The 23,449-nt window shown below is 43.5% G+C and overlaps 1 protein-coding gene across 1 annotated transcript in view; it reads left to right on the top strand.

Moving 5' to 3' along the window:
- TMTC1 (transmembrane and tetratricopeptide repeat containing 1) overlaps positions 1-23,449 on the top strand; it is a 187,494-nt gene that overhangs the window by 122,058 nt on the left and 41,987 nt on the right. Inside the window, exons 9-10 of the mRNA XM_009288397.1 lie at positions 4,663-4,784; positions 19,204-19,368. Of these exons, the coding sequence (XP_009286672.1) occupies positions 4,663-4,784; positions 19,204-19,368 (287 nt within the window). The remainder of the gene's footprint in view (positions 1-4,662; positions 4,785-19,203; positions 19,369-23,449) is intronic.

Genomic DNA, 23,449 nt, shown 5'->3' with positions numbered 1-23,449 from the left:
GGGGGCATGGGCATAAGTTTCACTAAGATTTGCGAGAGGGAGGCAGGAGGCAGACTTATCAAGCGAGGATATATTCAAGGATGACCGTGTCCAAACAGCTATGGGGCTTCAAATGTGTTTCAGAGCCTGAGTCTTTAGGCCCTTGACATAAGTTTAGGCCTCAGGACTGTGAGAGGTGTGGCAGAGGCAGGCTTATCAAGGATGACAGTGTCCGAACAGGTGAGAGCTATGGAGCCTTCGCTCCATCCTGTCCCCCGCTTCTGCACAGTCATTGCTCCCTTGTGTCCAGCTGCATGGGGGCATGGGCATAAGTTTCACTAAGATTTGCGAGAGGTGTGGCAGAGGCAGACTTATCAAGCGAGGACATATTCAAGGATGACCGTGTCCAAACAGGCGAGAGCTATGGGGCCTTCGCTCCATCCTGTCCCCTGTTTCTGCACAGTTATTGCTCCCTTGTGTCCCGCTACATGGGGGCATGGGCATCACACCTGCGCTTGTACTTTGTGGACTCTGGCTTGCAGAAGACTTGTGATTTAACAGTAGTCAGCAAATACTTATTTGTGGCTCAGGAATATGTCTTATATGTAATACAGGAAGATCTCTTTCAGTTGTAAATTCAAGACTTTCTTCCTTTTCCCCCAAATTGCCAAGGAAGCAATTTTTGAGATTTACTGCTATGTTGATGGTTTTTGGCCTTAGAGTGACTTTGCTATTTTGTTTGAGATAGCGTGACAATTTTTTGCCTTGCCTTTGGGAGAAGAAGTGGTGTTCTTTAATTCTTTGATAAGTCTATGAAAAGTAGCAGGTTAAAAAAATTCTTCTTTATTAGAGGTATAGTGAATTTGAAATAAGGAATGCTGTTTTGATTTGATTCCTTTTGTTAAAGGCAAGCCGACTTCATTCTAAGGTTAATTCAAAGGTGCTTCCCACCCCCCACACGCCCTCCCCCGAGACCTCTGTGACAGATAGGAGATAAGTTTTATATTTCCAAAAGAAAGCACTATCTTTAAGAGGAAAGGAGATGTCTCTCTGTAAAAGGAATGAAGTGATCTATAATTTCTAGTCCTAGCTTTTTTATTTGAAGGAAAAAGGAAGACAAACAAAACTGTCTACTATTCTTTAAAAACTTTTACTACTGCTCCGGGCACCTGGAAGATGCTGGTTCTGCCACCTTTAGCTCAGCTGTCTGTTAAGTGGACTCATATGACCAGAGTGGTTGTTAAACCAAATAAATGGTCGCAATATTTTTTTTTTCCCTCCTGAAAAATGTGACAAGCTACAGGTTGGTTTTTTTTTTAATTTTAAAAACACGTGGAGGGCATCACCTATGGCTTGTGTTGGATGGAAGATCCTGCTGTCCTCTGTTCCTGCAGCCCTACAGTACCAGTCCCTGACGTTCTTGCACCATTCTGTCCTGCTTGTCTACTCATTTATAAATCTATCAGCTCCTCCAGAGGAAGGGGGAATAAAAGGTGAATCTGCTAAGTAAATTTTGATAGGGAAAAAGATAAAGGAGAATATGTTGTCCTATGAGACTTGTGCTGATAGCTTTTAGCTGTCTAACATTATCACCTGTGGTGCACACAATCCTTTCAACACATCATGGTTACATTTCTGTCCTTTTTCTGTGTTTTCTGTGAGCTGCCTGGGTGAGCAGATGTTAGCCCTTGCTGGGAAGGCAGGGACAGATAGCTTTGCTGTGCCTCCAGCCCTCGCAAGGCTGGGATAGAAGAATGTGCAGCTCTCAGGTCAGGGCAAAGGCTGGTTTTGCTCAGTATCTAATCAGTCAGTAGAAACTATTTAGGGAAGTAAGAAATAAGATCTGGCTGTGAATAGGGTAACTTTTCCCTCCAGTATAAATTCCCAGCTATGAGCAGCCAGTGATTTAGGAATTGCTTGCACCAGAGGCCGCATCCAGACCATCTCATTAATGGTCACAGATGAGTTTCAGATGACCAGCAACCCCACCTGCTCGTCCTGCCCAGGGGCTCTCCCCAGCCTCTCCTCCTGGGCAGGACCCAGCCGCAGGGGCAAGGTGTCAAATACACGAAGTGCCTGTACAAATTTTGGAAAAGTTAATGGCTGGGTAGAGGAGAGAAACCCAAACTGAGCTCTGGAGTGAATGCAGCATGAACTCAGCAGTTTGACCTGCCGGCTCGCAGGCAGGACCACGCGTAACACAAAATCAGCCAAAGCCTGGCCTTCAAGGACCAGCTCTTCACAAAAGCCTCTGCCTGAACCGAATGCTTTAAAAAGGGCGCTGCCAGATATTTCTTGTTTCAGAAATAAGTAGCAGCGTGGAGGGCTCTGCTGCTCCGTGAGGCTGGTTTGTGAGTGCTGGGCTCCTGTCTCTGAGCCCTGCCCAAGGGACTGAGCTGGCAGCCCTCAATGGCATTAGTCTAGAGCTGTGACTTGCTGTGGAGGGAGAAAGGGCACACAATACCATTTTCTCCTTCAGCTGAGCTAATTCCCACATTTTCCTCTTTCCCATTTGATGTACAGGCTTTATTTGTCTTTCTCCAGCATTCAGTTTCCTTTGCTTATCTGCAGTTCTGCAGCCTCGAATAACACCGTGTCCTTCCTAGAGATGTTAACTAGGGGTTGCTTTCCCAATTATTGATTCAACAAACAACAACTAGAGAAATATTTGATAGCTGGTTCATTTGAAAGCAAGAGCGTACCTTGGGGACAGAGAATATTTTATGCATTAGCAGTGCACTCCCTTTGACCCAACATGCCTTCTTGTGCCTCTGGGTCTTTGTTGTCAAACCCCTGGGGTAGAGCGGTGGCAGTAAATGGGCACCATGATTAGGCCAGACGAGGTTGGAAGGGAAGAGAGTGTCAAATGGCAGGAGAGAAATGGAGTATATGTCCTGAGCTGGATGGGAGGGAAGTTGAAGTTGAGCTAGGACTGATAATTTGCATTCAGAGTTGAGAAATCATTTTTAATCCTTTTTTTTTTTCCCTATTCAATTTTCTATTGTAATTACAAGCCAAAATGACCATTACCGGGCACCTCTGCTCATCAGCTTTATGGATTGGTGCCAGCTTCAGCTCTGGGAATAATGTATTTTAGGTGCTGTTGTGACTGCAAGAGGGCACTAACAATTGTGATTCAACGCACTGAAAAAGTAGATAATAGAAGCGGATAACTGTGGTGCTGTTTAAAGTAGATATTGATAAAGAAGTCTGGAGACGTGAATTCTTCTCCCCTCTCTGCCTCGTGTTTCCTCTTTGAGCTAGGGGAAGCCAGTGCACTTTTTTGTGATCCTGTGGTTCAGCTCTTCTAAAGCGACATCAGAACATCCTAACATGTACCCTTGCATTTGGTACCCACAGAAAATGTTCATTGTCTTTCCCACGCAATAGGATGACTATATTTTAATACTGGGACTTCTGAATTTCAACCACTTTTCTGCTGTACAGTCTGTAGCTGTGCAAAAGCAAGACAGGTTGTACTGCTCAGCCCTGCATCATTGATTGAGCTCCGTTCCTCTACTCAAAAATCTTGTTCAATGTTTCTAAATTTAGATCCCTCGAGTAAAGGGAAGTCAATTTGCTCTCTGAAGTTGAGAAATTGCCCACAACAATTAGGAAGTGCTACAACCATTAAGTGATTCTGATTGCATCTGTTCCTAAGTATGACAAAGCTTCTTCCAATGGCTGCAGAAGCAGCAGTATCGCAGGGCAGGAAAGCACAGATGTCTGCCTGGGTGATTTAACAGACCTAATGCTACACTTCTGTTAGCCTGATGTCATCCTTTGAGATCATCAACAGAAAGCATGAGCTGATTCACCCTCTTGGGGTGGAGCTAAATCTGAAACTCAATTTGCCCGAGGAGGCTTGGGTCTCTCTGTGGCAGGAACGGCGGCTGCTGCTGATCACGGCGTCCTGAGACACTTGTGTCGGCTGTGCAGATCACAGTTGTTTTGAACTGCGTGTGGCAATTCTATTTCTCCTCGAAGAGCGAGCCAACACTAAAGTGAGCTCAAGTGAAGGGCATTAACTGAGCTCAAGTGAAAGACATTAATTTTAACATATAGCATGTCTCAAATTTCCAACTCTGTATGAGTATGGAGACCTCATGTGCAAAAGTATCATTTCAAGTTTAGATATTGTCTCAAAAGGGATAAAATGACTGCATTAATGTGCCATTTGGGGCTAGTTTTCTCTACACAAAATGTGACTGACTGAACAGCTTTTTCTCGGTTGTAAACATTTAGGATTGAACACAGCAGTCTGTGTGTATGTGATATGCATTTTGTATTTACATACAGCCACACTGTGGTAGACATGGTAATATATACGTTCACACTATTCTATACTTACGTATTACCAATATGGGGTATATTTTAAGTACTATCTATGCCATCTCAAGAGAGCTGCATACAATAGATCTGACCTTGGAAAAGATACTAAGGGTAATAATGCACACTGTGGTTAGTGTTTGTGCACTTTCTGGGCATATCAGAAGCACAAGCAGTACATAAAATATGGAAGGACAGTGTCTTGGAATAATTTCTTTTAAATGCAAAACATATCAAACGTTAATCTAAGTTGCCTTTTTTATGAATAAGAATCTCAAAAGGAAAGGGGAAAGTTAGTGGTGAATTAAGTTGGATTTTTTTAGTTGATATTTGTTTAATTTTGTGTTATTGCAGAAACTGGAACACAAAGAAGTTTTGGTTGGCTTGTTGTTCCTGGTTTTCCCATTCATCCCAGCCAGCAACCTCTTCTTCAGGGTGGGATTTGTGGTGGCAGAGCGAGTCCTTTACATGCCGAGGTAACTATTGCAATTGAATTCCTTTCTAATGAGACCACCATGCCATTTTCTAAAAGCAGGCGTGGTTACTTCTTCCCTTTTACAATACTTCAAACATTATATTGCTAGTCAGTGTGTTCTCTGCCTTTGAGTTTTGGCTTGATAGCGTGAGAGATTTTATAGTCTGTTGAGAGCAGATTGCTTGGCAGGAGCAAAGCTACCCAAAATCCTTTCCTTTTTTTTTTTAACACAGAATTTTTTTTTTGGTGTGCTTGAAACAGCTCAATACAGTGATGAGGTGGTGTTTTTTGAGGATTGACCACCAAGACTCTTTCTCTTGGTAGCGTTATCAACTTATTTTGTCCACTGTCTTTACCCTAAGGACAGGTATACCTATCTGAAAAGTTAACCTGTCATATTTTTATTGTGGTAATGCTCAGCTTTCCCACTTCATTAGGTGGTCAGTAAAAACAAAAGTAACAGTATCGCTGTCTTAAAAGGCTGCTGGCTTCAGTTGTGGAATATGCACATGACCTCCTGCCTGTATGCTATTGACTGCATACGCATCTAGGAGTGGAGCATTTGCAGTTGTTGAAGAGGGTAAGGAAAATCCAGCCACTCCTCCATCCCTTCAGCCTCTGCCCTGGGATTTCCCTCAGCTTCCAGCCTCTAACAATTGTCACTTCAGCAGTCTGGGTGCTTCCGATTGCATTTACTCAAGGACAACTTTGAGGTGTTAATTCTGACATTTCCACAGTATCCAGACCATAGGCCGCAGTGGCAAAGGACATTCATCCAAGATGCACCAGACCATTGACCATTTCACAGAATCACAGACTGGTTGAGGTTGAAAGGGACCTCTGGAGGTCATCTGGTCTAAATCCCCTGCTCAAGCAGGGCCACCTAGAGCTAGTTGCCTGGGACCATATCCAGATGGCTTTTGAATAGCCCCAACGTGGAGACTCCACAACCTCTCTGGGCAACCTGTGCCAGTGCAGTTTGTTCCAGCCATGAGCATAAATGGTCATTCTTGGATACTGCAAGTCAGAAAGCCCAATTCTACTCTTGGGTGCAAAGAGTCACCATCTGTTATCTCTAACGGGAACTGCCGTTGTGAAGCTGTCGACAAAGCACAAGTCCTCAGTTGCACTCTGGATTACTTTGTGATAACTGAAACGATAGTTTTATTCCACAAAGTGTTTAAATTGTATTCCTCAGAAAATGTGGATCCAAAAATCCCAAGAAAAATGCTTACAGGTGGTCTTTTGCAAAGCCGTGTGTATATTCTGATGGTCATTTGTACTAACACAAAAGGGCTGCTCACTGGTGTAAAACTTAGGCTGTGTAGAAGCTGTTGCATTTATTACAAGCTGCTTATGCAGTTAGGCTATCTCTGTGCTCTGCTATATACTGACTTACTTTTTGGGTCAAATCGTGCTGACTTTATTCACATCACTAACCCTGCTTTTGTTTGCTGAGAGTATACCTGGAAGTATAGTGAGTGAAAGTTGTCCCTCGGAGTTATTTTGCAAATAAATGATACCCTCAACTAATGGATCTTGCATCATATCAAATTAACTTGGAAATCAGATTGCTTTAAATTCATGTAACAGAAAATGAGGAAACACATGAAAGCGCAAAGCTATTATGGAAACAGTCAGCTGAACACAGGGCTGTGTTGAGTGCTTGCATTTCTGAATCTCAAAAGAACAACTGCGGAAAATACTTCAGCCGTCAGCAGTTCCTCGTCCTCCTCCAGATGAGACTGCTGATATAATGAGAGGAGGGGCAATGAAGAAGAAAAAAGGGATATGTTTGTGCAGAGAAAATTAATCAGCGTTAACATGTGTGCATATAGTTTGTATAATGCTTTTCATCTCCCTGAGGGCTTTGTAAATATATGACCTACAAAGTAGGTAATTGATAGTTGCTGCTTTTTTCAGGCAGGAAAACTGAGGCAGAAGGATTAAATGATTTCTCTGGAGTAAGTCTGTGTCAGAGTCCCTGGATCTCGTACTTTGCTCAGATCACTCATGTCCTGCTTTGCAATATTTGTTTTTTTGCTCTTACCCCAGGCTGGCAGGCAGCTGGCATGAAAAGGGAAGGCAAACCCTGGCAGTTTGTGGGAAAGGTGGGCAGTTTCCAGCCAAAGGATCTGGAGAGAGCTGAGCTCTTGGCTCCAAGTTACCAAGAAATGAGCTCTCTTACATCCTCCGGGTGCAAAATGGCATGAGTGGCGAGGGGGACTTCTGCGAACATTCATGACTATGGCAGAACAAAAATAACGTGGGTTGGTTTGGGGTTTTTTTTCCCCTTGGGAGCGTGGCAGTTTAATAATGATGGCTTTAGGTAGGGCTCGCATTCTTTATTTAGAACAGCCTTTAGCAGTTTTCTTATGTTACATCAGTTTTCTTATGTTACGTCAGTTTTCTTATGTTACAAAAGCCCTTGAAAAGGGCTTTTCCTATACTTTGCCATTTCTTCTCTAAAACTCAGTTAGCAAGTCAGAGGTTGTCGTTCAGCTTTATTTAGACAAAAGTCCTCAATCAGATGGAGAGAACTCAGTGATCTATGTTTTTGGGCTTATGCTGGAAGGTGCTCTTCTGTTTCGATTAATAGCCTTTTATTAATATTTATGGATGTGACAGTTGCATATGTGTGTCACAGCCTGAAGTCCTAATTCAGTGTTGCTCAGTAGTTACCTGGGCAAAATGTCAAGCATTTTCTTTTCAATAAAAGTTAAGTAAGGACCCAAGGATTTATGTAAAAAATGTTGTAAATAGAAAGGAACAAGGAATAAGCCTTTTGCTCAATGTCTAATTATATGGCTGGGCCTTGCCTTCTGGGGATTGATGGGTATTTGGAACAATTCCTCTTCTGTCTGCAGCCGTGCCTCAGGGGAGAGGGATATAAGCTAAGTCAAAATGGTTCAATGTTTTCTTTAATTGGCTTTAGCGAAACAGAAATATTTGGAGAAAATATTTCTGGTATTTAATTTTCATTTGAGGGTTACAAGCACTTATTTTTTAAACCAGGAATTCTTAATAGTGTTACTTGAGCCTGAAAAACTTCATAGGAAAACAATTTATTGTCTTTCAACTTTTAATTTTAATTTTGTTGTTGTTTTCTTATCCTTAAGAGGGGAAAACTTGTTTTCAGGAGGGCTAGGGGTGTGAAACAGAAATCTTGAGAGTGGTGGACAGGATACAACTCTATAGGCCACAGTTTTCCAAAGAGGCATAGCAGTAAATAGCTGGATCAGTGAAAGATGTAAACCACTGCTGGTTTTTCCCTCTTCAAAATGTAGATGTAATTATGCTTACTGCGTACCTGCTAATGCTGCTCAGAAGACCACAGACAGCCTGACTGTTTGAAAATCCAGAACAACTATGTGCATCCAGTTATTCTGAGCCGTGAGCAATTTGTCTGTACTTAAGCAGGAGCACTAGCTCTTCTTCTGTGTTGCCCTTTACCATGCAGAAACTAGAGAGGCAACGCAAACTCTTGGGCCATCCAGGAGCTGCCTGCCCTAATGACATACCAGCAGAGCTGGACTTGCTCTCACCTCATGGGATCGGACCTTTCCTACCAGAGCAATTTCTACGTTTTCCTTATCTTTCACTGCTACCCCGATAGCAGTGGCTTCTGGCTGGGCTGCTATATCATAGCTGGACAACTTAAGCTGTTTTCACAACCTCATATGAACCAACAAATCGACCAAAATATTGCTACATGGCTTATGTCCAATTTGCTGAAAGCAATAGGCAATCCAGTGGTACCTGCACCATTTCTACGGCAACTCATTTGTGGTGGATATTGCAATGAGCGGGTTGCAGAGTGCACAGTTACTCTTCCCCAGCACAGGCAATTATGGGTTGCTGTTGTTTTTTTCACCAGCTCCTCACTGTATCAATAGCTGATGTTGCAACCCTAATTGTTAATACTAGAAGATGAGATCACTGCTATATACAGGATGGCATTTGCTTCAGTGTCTCTCTCAAAATGTGCAAGAAAGCCAGCATCCAGAAAAATGTGCGCTTGTATTTTTCATGAACTTAACACATCATGTTAAAGCTTTCCCTGTGCCACAGCAAAACAGGGATCATATGAATTTTTGCCTTTGCATAGAGCATGTTTTTGATTCTTTGTGCTCATGCATTCGTTCCAATTAGTGTAATTCCATACATTATTAACTTTTGTAATAGGGAAAAAAAAAAAAGAACCTGGTAGGTAGTGGAATCATCTGTAATTTTTATGAACCTGAACATCCCTGAGCAGAAGTCTCCTTTTCTTACAAGGCAGCCACCTGAGGATGGGACTTACTGGTGCTTCTCTTCTCTGGGAGCATGTTATGCACTCCACGTTATCTTAATTTTCTTAAAGACCAGTTGTGTGATGGGGTGGTGCTGTATTTTCAGTTTCCTTTGCCACCCCTTTCTTTAACGTTATTTGAAGCTACAAGTTCACCAGGAGCTGAATTCCTGTTTACCTATTCAGAATTCCTTCAGTATTAGATCAGATCCTGTAAGGGATCATCTGGTTTACAAAAGAAGCTTCTCTTTTCAATTGGAGTCAAACCCGACCCCAGCGAAATCAGCAGTGAAAGTTCCATTGACTCCATGGAGCCAGTTTATCTGCTCTCCGATCTCAATTCAGCAACGTAATTAAGCTTTTTGCCTGCTTTCAAGTTAAGTCCACAATTCATTTGGGATTCGGATCTGGAATCCAAGTTACACCTGTTTCATTTAGTTATGACCCCCATGATTTCAATGCCTTACTCTATTGCTGCTGTTCTTGCAAGGGCCGTGGAGCAGCCAAAGCTCAGAAGGAGTGAACTGGATTATATTCCCTGTAGTTCAGCCATGGACCTGAGGGCGCTGGGAGGGGACTGGGAGGGCATTATGTGACGGCAGCGAGCCAGACCCCAGCCCCAGCCTGGTCCCTCTTTACCGTGAGGGGTGCCTGTCCCTGCTCCAGGGCATTGATTCGAGCAGTGGTCTGCAAAATGGCTTGTGGCTGGACATGAGGAGGTTGGGACCTCGGCTGAGGCAAGCCACACTCCAGTTCCACTTCCCCATCTATTAAATGGGGATAATAACTCCACTCTGCCCTTCGGAAGGGGGCAGAGGGAGTTCTCATTAATTAGTGAGAACTAACTGCTTGTAGAAAGGCTAAACGCTGCAAGCAGCTACCTTTCAGATGCGTATCCAAACTTAAGCTCCGAGCTTTTGAAGGCTTGCCCACCCCTATTAAGCACTTTAAGGAGAAATCAAAGCAGCCATCCTCTGTTAATGCAGGCAAGAAATGCTGAGTTGCTAGTGCCATATATTTTGGCAAAAGGCAGTAAAGACGTAGGAATAAAAGCTGAAATGATTCTGCAAAGCTGAAAAAGATTAGCTCATGGCGCGTTTGGTCTAGACTGCAGTCTTGCGTTATTTTAACTAAATTTAAAACATGCTTTTGAGAAACGTTGCATTTTGGCCATGTACAATCAATTCAGGAAAAAGCTAAATTTGTGTCAAGTATGAGCATTAATGGCTATACTGGAAAGATTTTTGGTTTCGTTGTGATATATTAGGTTAAAGGAAAACCTTCAAATGCATTTATTCTGCTCTTGAAAATAATACAGATATGTAAGGATACTGCTTTTTAAAAATAGTAATAAATTAAGTTAATGTCATCTTGTGGAAATAATCTACTTGGTCATGTTGGTTAAAAGAGGAATTCTTATTTACAAGGGAATACGGTGCCCTTATGAAGATGCCTTGTGAAATTTAATAGAAAAGACTTTCCTGCATGAAGTTTTTGGAGACTTGCGATGGAATTGAATGGGAAATTATGTCCCTACTATAGAATTCCAGAAGTTCTTACAGTATTTTAATTAAAACTGTAGCATACAGACCCTTCCCAGTAAAGTATATAAGATTTAGGGAAATTTCTGTGGAATCCCCATGGAATTATGTTGGATTTTTCATTTATAAAATGTTTTCTTTCCATAATGCATATAGTAATCAAAAGCCTGAAAAGTTTCTGTATTACCTGTAAATATTTCAGATAGGAATCTGTTGGAAGTAGAATCTTGGACTCAAACACTCTAATGAAGTGAATTTTTTTATCACGTGACTTATTGGAAGGAAGGAAAGGGAAATGTGTCCAAATGTTAAATAGCCATTCAAAGGTTAGCGAAATTATTAATTTCTGGTCCATATTTTCTCTCTAATAAGGAAAGTAAGAGTTCCTGCATTTTCTCTAATTACATCATGTTCTGACTAGAGGACCACATTGCTGGTGGAGGTAAATCATTTTGATGACTTAGCCGATCATGTCTAAGTGTCTTTAATATAGGCCTGCATAGCTTTTAATTTAGAGCCAAGGACAAAGTCTAACACTAACTCATAAGGTACCTTTCCAAATTCGATGTATTCTGCCAGTATTTATCGTTCTCTATGTCTTTGTATTACAACTTGCAGACCTTATTCCAGGAAAAGGCCTCTTAATTCTGGTGATAATTTGACGTTTTATTCAGCAGACTCAGTAGTAGTAAGTTAAGTACGCTGCCAGTTACTTGGTTGTCACACTGGTATTTCTGAGCTGTGAGGCTTGGTTTTTTCCAGTGGGATTTATTTTGTATACTAAATATTATACCTTGATGGCGGTCCTGAAGCCTTTTAAAACCTCTAGTAACCAAGAAAAAAAAAGGTATTAATTTCATGTCATCATTACTGGGAGATAGGCAGTTTAAATAATGCTTTTCCCTTTGTCCCCAAAACGCAGTACCAGTGAAAAAGCAGAGATGCATAGTGAATGCTGCTGGCTGTCTGCGTGTGACAGAGACACATCCTGCATCTTCCTTGCCTTTGGACATTTAGTCCAAAAACATGACTGTTCCCACAGGTTTTTCCCTCGTAATCCCGACTGGTTGAGAAAGTTTTGATACAACATTTTCCCATGGAAAATACGACATTTTAGTTAACCCAAAACTTTTTGCCAAGGTGTGCTGACGACAGTGAAACAGGTTTTAAACAAAAGGCTTCTCCGACCCAAGATGGAGTTTACGGTCAAAAGGGCATGGACAACAGAAATGGACAGTTGGATGGATGTGGCCCAGAACTGCCTCTTTGGGGGGGACGGTCATCTGAAAGTTGGGACATCAAGGTCCCTCTGCCACACACCAGTGTTTTTCCAGGATCGTTAGTGCTGGATCTACACCCTGCTGGATCACTCAGTGGTGGCAGTTTAATCCAGACCTGATCTAGGCCCCTGCTTGCACTCCTGTCAAATTAGCCAGCCTGTAACTTGCTGAATTTAGGCTAGCCTTGTATCAGCTGCGAGAGAAAATCTTGATCCAGTGGTAAGCTTGGCAGTACAAAGTAAACTTCTCAAAATTTCTGGAATACATTTGGACCGGTGGAGTGAGGTTATTCCAGATCAGCACTTGGGCTTTGATGGCTGGAGAATTTTGTGGACCCCAAACTCGGAGCCCAACAAGTGCACTCACTGCATCCCCAGCTCTCAGCATGACCTGGCGCAGCGGTTTGAATCCGGGTGATCCAGGTCATAGGGAGTGCCCTGACTTCTGAATCTCTGGCTGTTCTGGGTGACGTGGGTTCAAACTAACACGCTATTTGTTCAAACAAATACACTATTTTTCCAGATGAAAACATTTTTTAAAAATCCAGATTTTATCCTGGCCCCCCAAAACAGCTCCAACCTTGGAAAACTTGACATTTTTCATAAAACAGCATCTTTGCTACCCTGCCAGTGCTGCTCATTGCTGGAGCTCTGTGCCTGAGAGTGCTTTTTGGGGCAGAAAGAGCCACCCTGGCCATGCTTGTTTTTGTCAGTGCTCCCTTCGGCATCTGACTGCTGCGTAGTGAGGCAGGAGCAGCCCACATGGCATGCCAAGCACACTTTTTGCAATCAATTACTCCCCATTAGAGAAGTGTGAGCAGAGCCGACCAGTTTAACGGGGATGAACTGCCTTTGTCCCCTGCAGCCACAGCCCTGCCTGCAAGCTGCGTTTCAGCTGACTTTGGCTCTTCCTCTCAGTGTGTTTCTTCAGCTCAGGCTGCAGAGCTGGAGCGGCTTGGACTGGGAGCACAAAAAGCGTGTCGTGCCAGGTAACATATGTGTGGGACTGGGGTTAGGAAGCTTGTGGGGAACTATAAAACCAAGAGAATCAAATGTTTGTGTTCAGCATTTGGACCTGGCAGCAGACACCGTCTTTCTCAAGGCTGCACTCCCTGCTCTCTGAAGGGTGACAGCAGCAACACAGTACGCACTTAGTTTAAGTCACGCACGCAAGGGTTAAACTTGCTTCAGAGCAGCTTGAAAGTGAGGGTTAGTTTTTATGGAGGGAAAGGGAGTCATCTTAAATAAGTGCTGGAAATCAAGAAGGAGGTTTGCAGCCGAGAAAGAGCCTCCAGGGTGAAATGTCAAAGCCGAGTGCATTTTCTGGTCTCAGTATAGTTTTGAGATAATCCCTTTTGTTGCATTAGCAGCCCCTGAACAGGGCAATATTTCTTCCATGCTTTGACAGGCTGCTTATAGGCAACTCTTTTCCAAACTGATATGTATGTATGTATGCATCTGGATTCTTATCTAGGCTGAGCTCTGAAATCTAGAGTAACTGCTCTGATGAAATCAGTGGATTTACTCCAAGTTTACGTGCGTGTAGTTGAGATTAAATCAGTTTAAAAAAACCCCACAACTAAGTCACAGGATTTGACATCCCCAAAATAAACATTAAAAAGCGTGAGGAAGGTATCTTTTCTGCATAGTTTCTCCCACCCTTTTTAACTCCTGAGCTTACAGCCCTACCTGGGTGAGTTAGAAAAGGCTGGGGCTGCAGTGCTGCTGCCCGGGCAGGTTCCCTCTTGCGCAGTGCCTCTGAACTGCAGTGCTCAGCCTGCTCTGCCCACACGCTCCTCCGTGGAGTGGAAACCTGCGCTGTGCAAAGTCGCAACTCGGAAAATACAGTAAGATGCATGACTAGAACATGCCCCGTTTTTCAGGAGCTTTCTGCAGCAGTAGGTCTCCAAGCAGTTTCTGGAGGAGGTAGATGGTTTCTGATGCAGGCAGATTGCTGTAGCAGAACGTCCTCATAATCTTGGGCTGTGGCACTAACCATACATGACTTTGATGAGATGCCATCGCCAAGAACCAAATGTAGCGAAGCCATTCCCGACTTTTACTAAAAAGTGAGAAACCTGGTCCATAGAGGGAGAGAGGAGCTGTGTGTAAGCATTGTCAGTAACAGCCTTGCCTTGGTAAAGGAGCCATAGTGGCCAAAGAAAAGGTTGAATTTGTGATCTAATTACCCAAGAAGTGTTTGCAAATATTAAGTATCTGCTGTTTTGGCTCTTGTTTTAATCGGGCAATACACGTAGCGCGCCATGGGAAACAGGGTCTGTGTGCCACCTCATTCCCATCTGCTTGTGCCTCCTCTCACTTCACTTCCTTGCAGGTGGAATGATATTAACAAACCACGGAAATTATAGATGAAAATCTGTCATTGCACAGCTCCCTGCATGCGATCTGCCAGAAACACATGGCAATGGCACAGAGAGTTTGCCTGTTGGGCGCAGTCCTGCCGTCGCTGCAATTCGGGACGTGCCTAAGGTACCAGTTCAGTACCGCAGGAGTCTGAAACGCGAGGAATCATGAAACCATTGGCCTGTTGGTCCATTTGCCGAGCTCTCCTGCAGCATCATTGAATTTCTGAAGCCACAGGTTCTCCCGTGTTAAGTGTGCTCATTGTGAGCCCACGGAAAAACTATTACCATGTTAACCTCTTGGGCTGTTCCTCAGGTCCTGCTTCGCTTCTGACCCTGGGCACCAAGCTGGCACGGACTTTTCACAGTGGGAAACAGTTGCTGTAGCAGGCTGTTGCTTATCCTACAGAAGAAAAAAAAAAGCTTAGCAGTTTTACAGTAATCAGTGGAAAATGGACTTAAAAAAATAATAGTGGGTTGGGGATTTTGCTTGTTTCCCATTGTTTTGTTTTCCATACAAAGTATTTCAGAAAAGCGCTTGCATGACAAGGGATGACAATGCCAAGAGAAAAGCCCTTCAGGAGAAATGGTCCCCTCCCTAGGAAATGCTAGAGTTAACAAAAAAACCCAAACAAACCCCAAACCCACAACCCTGCAGCCTCCATACATATGCAGATAGCTATGGAGATGTCTGGAATGTAGTACTTAAAAGTTTTTCAAGTGGCAAATAGGTCTTTGATGAAAGGTCCTTTTGAGACATTTTCGTTTTTTTCTGTAAATGTGTGTGAGTAAAATTCGATTTCCTGGTGAGCCAGCGCTAACGTTTGATATGGAGTCGAGTCCCCCGTCACTCTGAGAAGAAAAGCTAATGTATTTGAAATGTTCTCTGTGTTTGTAGGTGGTGGCAGGGTCGTGGCAGAGTTAGCCACAAAGGAAGTGTCTTAGAGTCACCAGGCAAGTTACTTTAATTAGAGGAGTGCAGTCTCACCTGTATGGGCTCTTCCCACCACAGCACTGCCGCCAGGGCTGCTGCCGACTCGCTAAAACTCAGCGCAGCTTCAGACCTCTTCCCATCAGGTTGGGAAGAAGGGAAATGGGATGAACTTGCATCCCATGAGTGAAGCACTGCAGGGGGGCTCTCCAGGTCCAGCAACCGTCGGGGCATGTTGCCGCTGCAGCAACTCCATCTTAGCAAGCTTGGTGCTTTACTGGTTCAAAACTTCATGGTCTCTGTACTAAAGCTGATTTCTGTACCGGGACTGTTGAGTCTAGTGTGAAAAAAGTGTGTTGTAGGGTATGAGGGATTATGTGTTTTTGGGACTAGGAAACAATAGTAATATAATTATGGGTTTTTGACAGATGCTTAATACATTAGTGTGGACACTTTCTTGTTTAGTTTAGAGCAGATCACGGGATCTGGAGGGGGTGTCTGGATTTGCCCTGATTTCACCATAATTATTTGGCCTTAAGGTAGAAATGTAAAGAGATATGCAAAAATTACTCAGGATAATAGCTTTGGGGATGTTGCAGGGAGTTGTTGTTTTGCAAACAATTTGTGGCATGAAATCACAAACGCACATGCTTTCCTGGCAGCAAAGGACACGTGAGTGCTTTCTGTGCTTCTGGGAGTCCTTGGCCTGCAAAAGACCTGCAGCCAGGAATGTAACATCTGTCCTCAGCCAGGGGATGGGCTTGAAATGACCATGTCATAAAAAAAAACCCCATGCAAAAAGATGCAGCTCCACCTGACACCTGCACTGAAAGGTCCCTGGCAAGATAATGCGGGCGTGTCCTCCCCACCCTTTCCTTGATGATCTGTGGCAGGAAATTGTCTGAAGTTTTAAGCCAAACTTACCAGGTTCTGAAAATAAAAGTATTCACCTACTTCATGCTTTCTGATCCTTTTCCTTCTTTTCCTTTCTTTTGGGTGCCCATGTACTTTATAGTGCAGGTACATTGACTGTCGGCTAGTTAGGCTATAACTGTGGCACACCTACAACTCAGTCCTAATGTTGTCACAATTACCTCTATCTTATTAAAGTGTAAATCATGCTTCAACCCTGCCCTCTTTAGCATCACTCCTTTAACCTTACCCTTAGCAGCTTTGCGGTTTGGGATTCTGGTACATTAGCTACACGATCCTGTTCTAGCAGCCATTTGGGAACCTGTTCCCCTCTGTAGTCACACTTACTGCTGAATCCTGTAGTCTTGCTGTCTTGCTGAGTGTGGATGGTAGAGCCTTTGGGTTACTTACCTGTTTATCTCTCAGGGAGTCCTGTGGGCTTTTCAGTGAGATAGCTTGGTTTCCATTGCGTACTCCCCTGTGTTGTGGGTAGATCCCTGGACTGCAGCTTTAGCGTCTTGTTTGCCAGTAGCCTGTCAGCAGAGCAAATCACTTTATTGCCATGTTTCAGGTTCCTGCTCTGTAAGAGGAAAATTGCAGCAGACCTCCCTTACGAAGTGCTTTGGGAGCCCCTAATGGAAAGTGCCATGCGGAGCTGGGAACTGCTACATACTTGTGCTGTGTCATTGCCAGTGCAGCTGGGATGGGAGCTGCAGTCTGAGATGAACCCTTATTCCTCTGTAGCACTCAGCATCTCTCTAACTATTGTGGCGATGCATTCTAGATGTTCGAGAATAACCCCTGGAAGCAGCACCTTTCCAGTGGCTGTGAGAGCCGTAATGCGGTGCTGGCTGTGCCCCGGACAAGCAGGCTGAGTGCTGCTGCTAAGGCAGAAATTCCCAACAGCTGGGACAGGGTTTGAAATAAATACCAAGACATTGACGTTTGCATTTTTTGTTTTCTGGACACATTCATGATTCTGTTAGAAAAGGCCTGTTCTTGAAAATGTGAAGTTGTAGGGAAATTCCTTTGAAAATGGCCTTGTGCTAGAACAATTAAATAATGTTTATGTCAGATAATTAATTCCAAGGGAAGGATGAAATTGCTGAAAGGCAAAATAACAGAGTAAAAACAGTCTGCAGGTTTCTGAGGCATTTCTTATTGGAAAGGGAGGGCTTATTACCGAGATTAGCTTTTCAGAGGTTTTAAAGTAGGGTTCAATAGCTATAAAGGCTGGATTGTTTGGCACCAGCATCTTGGTTTGTAGCTCTAAATGTCTGCTTGCAGTTAATGTAGGTGCAATAAACATATGTGTGCAAAAGAATTCATGGAAAAAACCAGTGCAAGTGCCATAAGAAATGTGTTGCAGCAAAATGCAAGCATAGTTAAGTGGAAAAAAAAATATTGATACCCACTTCTGAAAAATGGGAGAACTTTAAAACAACAATGAAGTTTTGAATGATCGCCAGATCTGATCTTGTTTCTGGATTTGCCTCCTATGTCTATACCTCTCTCAGTGTCCTATACGGCACCTGTACTGTGCCAGGGACAGCACCACTGCCTGGTGCTGGTCAGTACGTACAACAGAGGTGCTTTTTTCCTCAGTAAAAGCAAGAATTATTGTCCCTCTCCATCCTTAGGAAGCCCAGGCACTAGCAATGTGCCCAGCCCTCCAAGAGGGCAGAGAAACTGTGCCGCAGGCACTAGCAATGTGCCCAGCCCTCCAACTGTGCCAAGAAGCACGCTCACAGCTCCTCGAAGATGGGACGCTTTTCCCTTTCTGATTTCTAGATTTACTTTTGCCATATCGCGTGCTTGCTACCTCTGACGGAACTGTGTTCTTAGTTTTTTCTTACCCCATAGCAGTCTCACCAGTAAGTTGCTCAGATGTCTCGGTACAGGCCAGGAAAGCCTGTGGATCTCCAGCTGGAGTGTGGGCAGGTGCAATGAGCTCTACTGCCTGCAGCCTGCCTGCGTTCAAGCGTGGGATTCAGCTGGGGTTCAGGGTGTGCCAGTGTCTCGAGAGGGCTGCCTTTTTGCCCCCGTGTATTGGTGGTCCCCAGGTGTAAATTCCAGATCCTTCTGCTCCCTTTTTTCTTCGGGGGAGCTGCCTGGACTAAGATAGCTTTTAAGTCTAAAACTGAATCAGGTGCTAAGTAACTGCATAGGGGGGTTATAGATAAGCTCATTAAATTCCTCAGGCAATAGGAATTGAAATTCCTTTCTAAAAATGCCAAGCAGAATTAGCGGCGTAGTAAGTACAGCAACTGAAAGCACTCCTTTTCCAACTCAGAGGGGCATCATTGGAAGAATTAACCTAACACTTGAATTAAGGTAAATAATTACTGAATTGATTTAAAGTTATACAGGAGTAAGACTTTAGTTCAAAATGCGATTCGCTTCATGGAAAAGGCCTCAGTAGTTATGCGCGGAGAGCCATGAAAGTGCCGGGAGGCTGGGAGCTGGAGAAGACCGTGTGGGATTTCATGGAAGGGCAACGAGGAAGCTCTGCTAACGTACCTCAGCAGTTCTGGACCAGGTGCTAGAAGGGACGGGCTGGCCTTGATGTAGACACGCAAGACCCAGGCAGGGACTCCTGCCTTTTGATGTGGCCTCTGCCACCCGCTCCTGCTGCGCTGTTGGCCACAACACTCGCTGTCCCGCCTCAGCTTCGCAATTTGTAAACTGGAATTAATATCGGCCACCACTGGTGGTGTTTAGAGACTTCCCTGTGTTAAAATGCTTTTCACTTCCACGCTGCTCCAGTAGTGCTTAGTATTACTGTTATTACATGATGCTTTCTTAGCTTGCTGTTCAGAAAAGCAGCTGCCTTCCGTGGGCTGGTGTAAGCTACCATTATGCTGGGTGGTATTATGTACGCTACTGTACTTCTGGCATCTGGGTCTATCATTTAGATTAATTTGGAAATTGTGTAGTGAATTGAAGAAAACTGCTGTTGAATTGGAATTTGTTAGCCTGGAAAATATAATTAGTCCAAACCCCCCTGTAATTGTGTAATAAATGCAATACTGAATGGTCTTGCATATAAACCAGAGTGCTGGAATATAACTTTTGGTACCTTTTCCTTTTTTTCTTTTCCCAGTATGGGGTACTGCATCCTTTTTGTCCACGGTCTAAAAAAGCTGTCTACATGGTTAAATAAGTGGAGGATTACTGTTCTGACCCTCTTTGCTTTACTGCTGCTGCTCTTCTCTTGGAAGACCGTGAAACAGAACGAAATCTGGCTGTCACGAGAATCCCTTTTCAGGTACGAGTGATCACGGGAGAATACTGGCATTTTTGTGTTGTTTAAAATAAGTTTGTTACATGGAATAGTTTTCTTTAGCACGAGTCCTGCTATTGATGCGTTGCTGTGATTAACATTTTGATTATTATAAAATAACACCTACTTTCTGTTTTCTGGCAACTGTGCAAAAACTGGTGTCAGCACTTTATATGCTTATGCACAAACTTCGGTTCTGGCAATCACATTTTTAAGACACACTGTTTTTAAATAACTTCAGTTCTGTAGATTTACCAATAATGTAACACTTCACTTTTTAAAGACATAGCAAAAGTTTGTTGCAACCCTCCAGTATACCATAGTAACTCTATTGAATATATTGAATTTTCCTTAGCGATGTTCTTAATGACAAAAATGAAATGCCGTGAAGTGCCAAACTTAATGTACCATATTTCATTTTATTTGATTACTCTTTGCCAAACAGCTCTCTTTACAACCTCATTTATATATTTTTTTGCACTGAAGCAGACTGTTTCATTTTGTGTTTTGCTAGCAAATGTATTGCATTTGCCTCCAGCTGCTTTCAGCAGTTGTCTAATTGTGAAGTAATTGCAGAAACGCAGGTGATCTGCACATGGGTTGCTTAGCTTTATTTTCTAACTTATTGGCCAGAGCAAAGTTTAATTTATGCAGTACTAAAGAGTATGAAATCATTTTTTTATGTGTGCCCTTCGGTCTTCAGGAAACAATATTGAGGTGGTTGGAGCTCTGTTAGTGGGATTTTTTTCCAAAAAAATCTGGAATAGGGGTTTCTTCGCTCCGACGTGATTCATTGCCCGTCTCCCTGAAATGCTGTTTGCTGTTTAAACAATAGCAGCCATGGTGACCGGTCTGGGCTCGCGCAGCGATCCCCATAAAGCACACCTCCAGTCCAAACCCTTCTGGCTAACAGTGGCCGCTTGGAGGAAAGCCGGACGCCTTTCCAAGTTGGATGACTCTCTTGTTGAAAGAGGGGTGGGAAGATGGCAATTCCATATGCCGAGTTGCAGGCATCATCTGGTATCGCATTGCGTACAGTTGTGGTCACCCGTGTTTAAGAACAATGAAGTCAAACTGGAGCGGATGACGGGAGGACATCTCCTCGCACTAAGGAGCACTCTTGGGATGATGCGGGGTGCCAGGGGGTCTGTCGCAGAAGAGGAGGCTAAGGTTATGTCTGCTTAGTTGGACTCAAATGGACTTCTGTCCATCCTACCTCTGTTCAAAGGAGGGTGGCCATCTACAAACCAGCTCAAATTCAGAAACCATGCCATTGCTTCAGTGCAGCACTGAGCTGGAGCTAATACACCTTGCCTCAAGGTAGGGATTTGATGTTACCCAGGTTAGTATGCAGGGCTTGGTGGCTTGGGTCGAGCTGGCTCGCCCTTCAGCTCAGGTCTTTTGGGGACAATTCCAGGAGAGGGATCTGCCCTGGGCTTTTGAGGAGAAGGCAAGAACGTAAGTGTGCTCCTGCTAGGTCACCTCGTGTCATGGCCTGCCCCTGAGAGCAATCAGCAGCAGATGCCTAGAAAAGCAATGTAAGAACAGGGCCAGCAACACTGATGTTTCTCTCCTGTCCTTGCCCAGCTTGCAGTAATCTGCAGTTTAAAGACTTCCTGAGTCAGGAGTTACTTGCTTTTTTTGCTTTTAACCAGCAACACTGATGTTTCTCTCCTGTCCTTGCCCAGTAATCAGTAATCTGCAGTTTAAAGACTTCCTGAGTCAGGAGTTACTTGCTTTTTTAACAGCCACTGATGAACTTTTCTTCCATTAATGTCTCTGACTGCTTTTTCGAATCTATTTATAGTTTTGGCTTCTACAGCATCCTGTGCGCTGGGCTCTGTCGTTAAATTACACAGTGTGCACACTAAGATTTCCCTTTTGTGTGCTGTGAGCCTTCTGCCTGATCATCTTCTTTGGTGTGCTGAATGAGTAGTGAGTAACCATCAGCTTGTCACTTGTCCTCTGCCCTCCGTGCCTTTACCCCATGCCCTTATCCAAGGCTGTCTCTTTTTCACACTGGAGTCTGCTGGTTTTGAACTCTCCTCATATGGAAGCTGTTCTGCATTTCTGATCCTGCTTGTCAGTCTTTGCCGGATGCTTTCAAACTCTAATCTGTCCTTTTGAGAAGGAGACCAGAGTCACCTTTCAAGAGATACGTGCAGCACAGTAACGTGGGACTGCTTTCTGTTTTTTGTTCTCCTCTCCTACTAATTCCTGATCTTCCCCTTGCCTTTTGTGACCTCTCCTAAGCACTGGGTGGTATTTGCACAGCACTGTCCACACAAACTTCAAGGTATCTATTGTGAGTGGAAATGGCTGATTTATAGACGTCAATCTGTGTGCAGATTTATGTAGATTTAGAGTGTGTGTGTACACACTCTCCAATAGTTGTGCCTGTACCAGAATTGCGTTTCATCTGCCATCTTCTTGCCCAGCCTTCAATACCGTGAGATCCTTCTGCAACTCTTTGTAGTTAGCTTTAATTCCTGCAGTGTGATTCACATCGGTGTCATCAGCAAACGTGTTGCCTCCCTGTTTGCTCCCTTTTCCAGGTCCTTTGTGAACACGTGAAGCTACTCAGATGCCAGTGCATGTCTCTTGGGAAACCCTGCTTGCAGTCTTCTCCAGTTGTAAAAACTGTTCACATACTCGTGCTTTTTGCTTCCTGTCTTTCAACTAGGTATTGATTCACAAGAGGACCTTCCCTCTTACTCCACGATGCATTTAAGAAATTGGAAGTCTTTAGCGAGGGATTTTATCAAAAGCCTTTTTGAACATTCAAGCGCACAATATTGATGTATGTGATTCTGACTGGGCGATATTTGGATTTTCATAAAACCTTTCCATAGTTTCAGTACCACATACCTGATGAGTCCATCAAAGAACAACAGATCTGTCCACCTAACTTTTTTCTGCAAAATACAAGGTTAATTCTTTTCTGTTGGATTGTAGTTATCCAGAAGTTTGCTAGACCTAGTCTTTATTATGGTTTTCCGCAAATTACCTGGAGTGGAAATCAGACTTGCTGGTCTGTTGCCTCCCCCAGATCCCTCCCCTGGAGCCAAATGACGTCATGTTCATCACCTCCCATTTTTCTAGTGCCGAGCCTCATTTAAATGATAGGTTACATACTGCAGCTAATAGCAGCTTCACATTTTATTTCCTTTGGATGCATACTACCAGGCCCAATGGATTTATAACCGTTCTTGGTGTTGATTTGTTTTAAAGCCTCTTTTACTGCCACTTTGATTTGAGACAGTGCTTCGGACTTGCCCCTGTAAGGAAAGGCTCCTGTGTGGCAACCTCCTTCAGTTCCCCTGTAGTGAGCACTGGTGCAGATAATTCATTTAGCTTTTCTGCCGTGGCCTTTTCTTCTTCAAGCACTACTTCTAGACCTCCATCATCTATTTGCCTTAGGGGATCTTTGGCAGGTTTCTTATAAGTGATGTATTCCGTTATTAGCTTTGATGGCTTTAGCAAGTTTTTCTTTAAATCTCTTTTGGTCTGCCTAATTATGGTTTATGTTTAACTTGCTGAAGTTTATACTCTTTTCCTTTTTCCTTCTGAGAAACGTAGCTGAGACGTTCACTTTTTAAAAGGTGTGTTTCATTTCTCATAGCCTTCTTTACTATGCTGTTTAATCATATTGGCCTTTTTGTTGTCCTAAGATCTTCTTTGATAGGTGTTATACATCTCTTGTGAGTCTGTAATACAATAGGACTCCTCTTGTCGATGGGAAGGAAATGCAAAAGAAGAATAGCATAGCAAGAAGATAATGTCATCCCAGGTGTGGGAGATCTCCTCTTTGGGGCAGAAGGAGGAGGCTATATATAGGCTGATGAGGAGAGGAGGGGGAAGTGGATGGAGGCATGTGGAACGGCAATAAATTAGAAAGGACAGAGCAGGAGGAGGAGATAAGGAACAGTAAAAAGTATGAGGGGAAAATAATAAGGAAACAGAGCAAATCTATAGATGTGGGAAAGGAGACATAAATCAACCTACTTGGTAGTCTCTGTGTGTGTTGAATTTTTTTTTTTTTTTTTTTTTTTTAAAAATTTTTGGT

This window comes from Aptenodytes forsteri, unplaced genomic scaffold (genome assembly GCF_000699145.1).
Source record: "Aptenodytes forsteri isolate BGI_AS27 unplaced genomic scaffold, ASM69914v1 Scaffold56, whole genome shotgun sequence".
NCBI classification, from domain to species: domain Eukaryota; kingdom Metazoa; phylum Chordata; class Aves; order Sphenisciformes; family Spheniscidae; genus Aptenodytes; species Aptenodytes forsteri.
Note: the sequence above shows the minus strand (reverse complement) of the source record. Positions and strands in the feature narration are given on the sequence as shown.